At 46.3% G+C, this 3,995-nt stretch overlaps 2 protein-coding genes across 2 annotated transcripts; both read left to right on the top strand.

The window, feature by feature from the left end:
* The first annotated feature begins 429 nt into the window (after positions 1-429).
* On the top strand, positions 430-845 carry LOC140470584 (histone H2B 7). The gene has a single exon (XM_072566645.1). The coding sequence runs from the start codon at positions 523-525 to the stop codon at positions 766-768; it is 246 nt and encodes an 81-aa protein (XP_072422746.1). The 5' UTR covers positions 430-522; the 3' UTR covers positions 769-845.
* Positions 846-1,861: 1,016 nt separating this feature from the next.
* LOC140470701 (histone H2A-like) lies at positions 1,862-2,334 on the top strand. Its single transcript, XM_072566722.1, has one exon. The coding sequence runs from the start codon at positions 1,894-1,896 to the stop codon at positions 2,332-2,334; it is 441 nt and encodes a 146-aa protein (XP_072422823.1). The 5' UTR covers positions 1,862-1,893.
* Positions 2,335-3,995: the final 1,661 nt, after the last annotated feature.

The following is a 3,995-nucleotide window of genomic DNA, read 5'->3' on the forward strand; positions in this document are numbered from 1 at the left end:
AGAAGGACGCTCTCTGGGCGGTCCGAAACCTGTTGATCTTCCAGCTGAAGGAGTTGACCCCGACCGAGTGTTGCAGACTGGCACATTCCAAGGTCCAAGACTACGTGTTGAGGGACGCGCTGAAGCTTGGGGCAGCTGCCGCCAAGGCGCGGTGGGGAAAGACCACTGTGTAAGATCGGCCTGCCGAAAGAAGAACAGGGGGCCCATACAGACGTTTTTTTGGGCTCTGCTGATGCCTCAGCCAAATATATGTATATATACAAGATTGAAAAAATGCACAGGATTGTAAAGGACAAGAATAAAGTCGAATCGGTGTTTGTAAATATGGACATATGTATGGCATGATCCAATGTACAGACCATCAAATCATTTATGAATAAAGTATATTTTTGAAATAAAAAAAAAGTACAGCAAACCTCCAAGAAGGGCGGGAAGAAAATCATCAAGAAGGCGCCAACGAAGGGCGGCAAGAGGAGGAAAAGGACTAGGAAAGAAAGTTATGGCATCTATATCTACAAAGTGATGAAGCAGGTTCACCCCGACACCGGCATCTCCTCCAAGGCCATGAGCATCATGAACTCGTTCGTCAACGATATTTTCGAGCGTATCGCGGGGGAGGCTTCCCGCCTGGCCCATTACAACAAGCGCAGCACCATCAGCTCCCGGGAGATCCAGACCGCCGTACGGCTGCTGCTGCCCGGGGAGCTGGCCAAGCACGCCGTGTCGGAGGGCACAAAGGCGGTGACCAAGTACACCAGCTCCAAGTGAAGGACCGCACTGCACTGAAACAAACACACATCCACAACCCAAAGGCTCTTATAAGAGCCACCTACAACTTCCGCGAGAAGGCTGAACTTTTTTTTTTAAAGAACTGTGTTTTAGTTTGCATGTGATTCTTGTTAAGGTATTTTAACTTTCGGTTTTATAATTGCTTTACAATTTTGAGAGACAGGAATGAGGGGGTGTGGAGATGTAAATACATCGTAAACAGCCCCTTCCCCTGTCAGTAGAGAGACAGCAGATTAAGCACCGTTGATTCATTTTTATAACTGCGTTGCAAATTGAAGATGGGGGCCGGGACGACTTCATAAACTCTGGAGAGAGAGTAGATGAAACGATATGGAGTGATTTTTCACCTTAATTGTTCAAGTTGCGAAAGGCCTTGGTGGAATGATAACACTTCTTTTAACCCTGGTAAACCAAACGGAAGTGGCCCCAGCTTACTGTCCCACGAATTGATACATTTTACCCCTTTTTTTTAAACATTGACAATGCGCAGAATCAATCCGATTTTTCACAATACAAAAGGCAAAGCACGTTTCAAAGTGAACCGAGAGAACTCCAAAACAGCTGCCGGACAGAAATGTGAAATCTGGAGATTTTTGTTGAATCTGACAGAGACCGATAAAGGACGACAATTTTAAAACATCGTCGAAACATTGATACTGAGCCGGAAGAATGCTGTGTGCTGCTTTATCAGCAGACCGGGGTGTTATTGAAATGTGAAGTGAAAAGACAGGTTGCAGACTGTAATGTTTGGCCCGTTTTGTTTCAGCCTCTTTTCAAGGTTTAAAAAACAACCCACTCTCAAGATAAAAAATGGACAGATACAGGTGGGCGAATTTGCGAGAGTAAGACCGTGTGAAGTACACAGTTGTAAACTAAAAGTAAATTAACATGAGTATTAATGTTTTGGCGGGCTTTTCAAATTGGAAAGAAGGCGGTTGATGATTTGGCGCTGGTACTTTCCGCCCTCCTCCCCGTGCCCTCTCCGGATTGGGGAATGAGGCAGATATCTGATTGGGAATTGTAACAACATTAGGAGGGGCCGAAGATTGGGACCAATCAGAAATGGCCACCCCACCATTCCTCCCGAAGGTATAAGAAGCCGCAATGTTGGCGGAGTCCAGCATTCTTTCTGGAAGTGTTTGTGAGATTGTGGCGATGTCTGGAAGAGGAAAGGGTGGTGGGAAAGGTCGCGCCAAGGCAAAGTCTCGGTCTTCCCGGGCTGGCCTGCAGTTCCCGGTGGGCCGTGTTCACAGGCTCTTGAGAAAGGGCAACTATGCTGAGCGTGTGGGTGCCGGAGCGCCGGTCTATCTGGCTGCGGTGCTGGAGTATCTGACGGCTGAAATCCTGGAGCTGGCCGGCAACGCGGCCCGGGACAACAAGAAGACCCGCATCATCCCTAGGCACCTACAGCTGGCCGTGCGCAACGACGAGGAGCTCAACAAGCTCCTGGGAGGGGTGACCATCGCTCAGGGCGGGGTGCTGCCTAATATCCAGGCCGTGCTGCTGCCCAAGAAAACTTCCGCTGCTGGATCTGCTAAAAAGTGAAGAGTCTATTCTTGAATCTGACAACTCAAAGGCTCTTTTAAGAGCCACTTACAGCATTTGTGAAAGGGGCTAAACTCGCTGTCAGATTGATTGTTTTTGTCTTAACAGGGAGAGCCCTCGCCTTTGTACCGCACATCAATGATTTCCACGCTCCATTTATTTGGATGTCCTGAGTTTAGAATGGTGGCACGAATATCCCCGATCGCGTTTGACCTCATTACGTTCACATTGCCTTTCCGTGCAGTAGGAAGAATGGTGCACTAACGAGTCAGTACTGCACGAGTAGTATCTAGTAAGGAACGGTCCCTGACTCTCTCCGCTTTCTTCTCTGCTCGCTTCATATTCAGTCTTTTATCCCCTGCCTCTGGAGAGAGAGAGCGAGCAGATTGAACACCAGTGAGGCATTTTTCAGCTGTAAAGGCGGCAATGGGGTAAAGTGAGATTGAACTTTAATTTCGTAATCGAAAAAGCAATCAACGTGTACGAGCTCATGCATTCTCCTCTGTGAAACATTCTGCTCTTTTATACGTGATGGCAGGCATTTTCAAATTTGAAAATAAGCCGTTGATCTCTTGGAGCCACTTTTTCCCTTTCTCTCCTGCCTCCACCTCACCACATACCATGTTAACGCAGACGCAGTCAATGAAGAGAAGGGGATTTGCCAGAAATATCTAACCCAATACTAAGATTTGGTGTTTAAAATCACATTTCTTATTACTATAATTTCATACATTCCGCAATCCCTGAATGAAGTTTCATTAGTTGCAAATGCTAACTAATGAAGTAGAAATGCTAACTTCTGATAAATATGAATGTCCCCTGTCGCTTCCTGCTCTCTCTGGATGAGCAACGGAACTCGTATCCGCCATGAATCAATCGAAAGCACGCCGATTGAAACACCTTAAAAGTTAATAAAGTGTACACGGATAAAATTACAGAACCACACTTTATCAGTACAGTCTGATTTCATCCCGAATTATTTGCCCGAAGACAATTTGTAATCGCTGCCTGAACGGGCAGATGGAATGAACGAGCAAGATAACATGTCCCCAGCCTCCCAGAAACAAAACTGAGCCGAAGATTATGCCTTGGAAATATGAATACTGCAATGGGTTCCAAAATAAGTTTTTACAAATTACTATTCATGGCATGGACAGCCAAGTACGCATTGATGTTATTACTGAGCTAGACAGGTACTCACCAGAAAGAGCAACGAAGGTTACGGGGAGCAGACACAAGCGTAAGTTTGAGAAATATCAGGCATGATCGAATGGCAGAACAAACTGGATGGGCAGAATGGCCGTATGCTGCTGCTGTGTCTTATGACGACGCGATTCTTTACATGGACGGACCGGGTTGCAGAACAGTAGAGTCTCGATTGGCCGAATTGCTTCTTATCTATACTGTGGGAATACTTGCCATGATAAAATCATTAGCCACGGTAAACAGCAACAAAGTGAACCAACCACTCGAAATGTTCGCTGCCGTACAACAAAACACGGTATTAGTACATTTTTGGAATCGAATTAATTTGAAAATCGCGATATATGTGAAATAACTGGCAACATCACATTGTGCTTTCCCTATGCGCTGCCTTCCCCGTCCTAAGGTTTCCGCTCTCTATTGGGGGGTTTGGGTGGCTCTGAAAAGAGCCTTTGGGT

Source organism: Chiloscyllium punctatum, chromosome 52 (assembly GCF_047496795.1).
Source record: "Chiloscyllium punctatum isolate Juve2018m chromosome 52, sChiPun1.3, whole genome shotgun sequence".
NCBI lineage: Eukaryota > Metazoa > Chordata > Chondrichthyes > Orectolobiformes > Hemiscylliidae > Chiloscyllium > Chiloscyllium punctatum.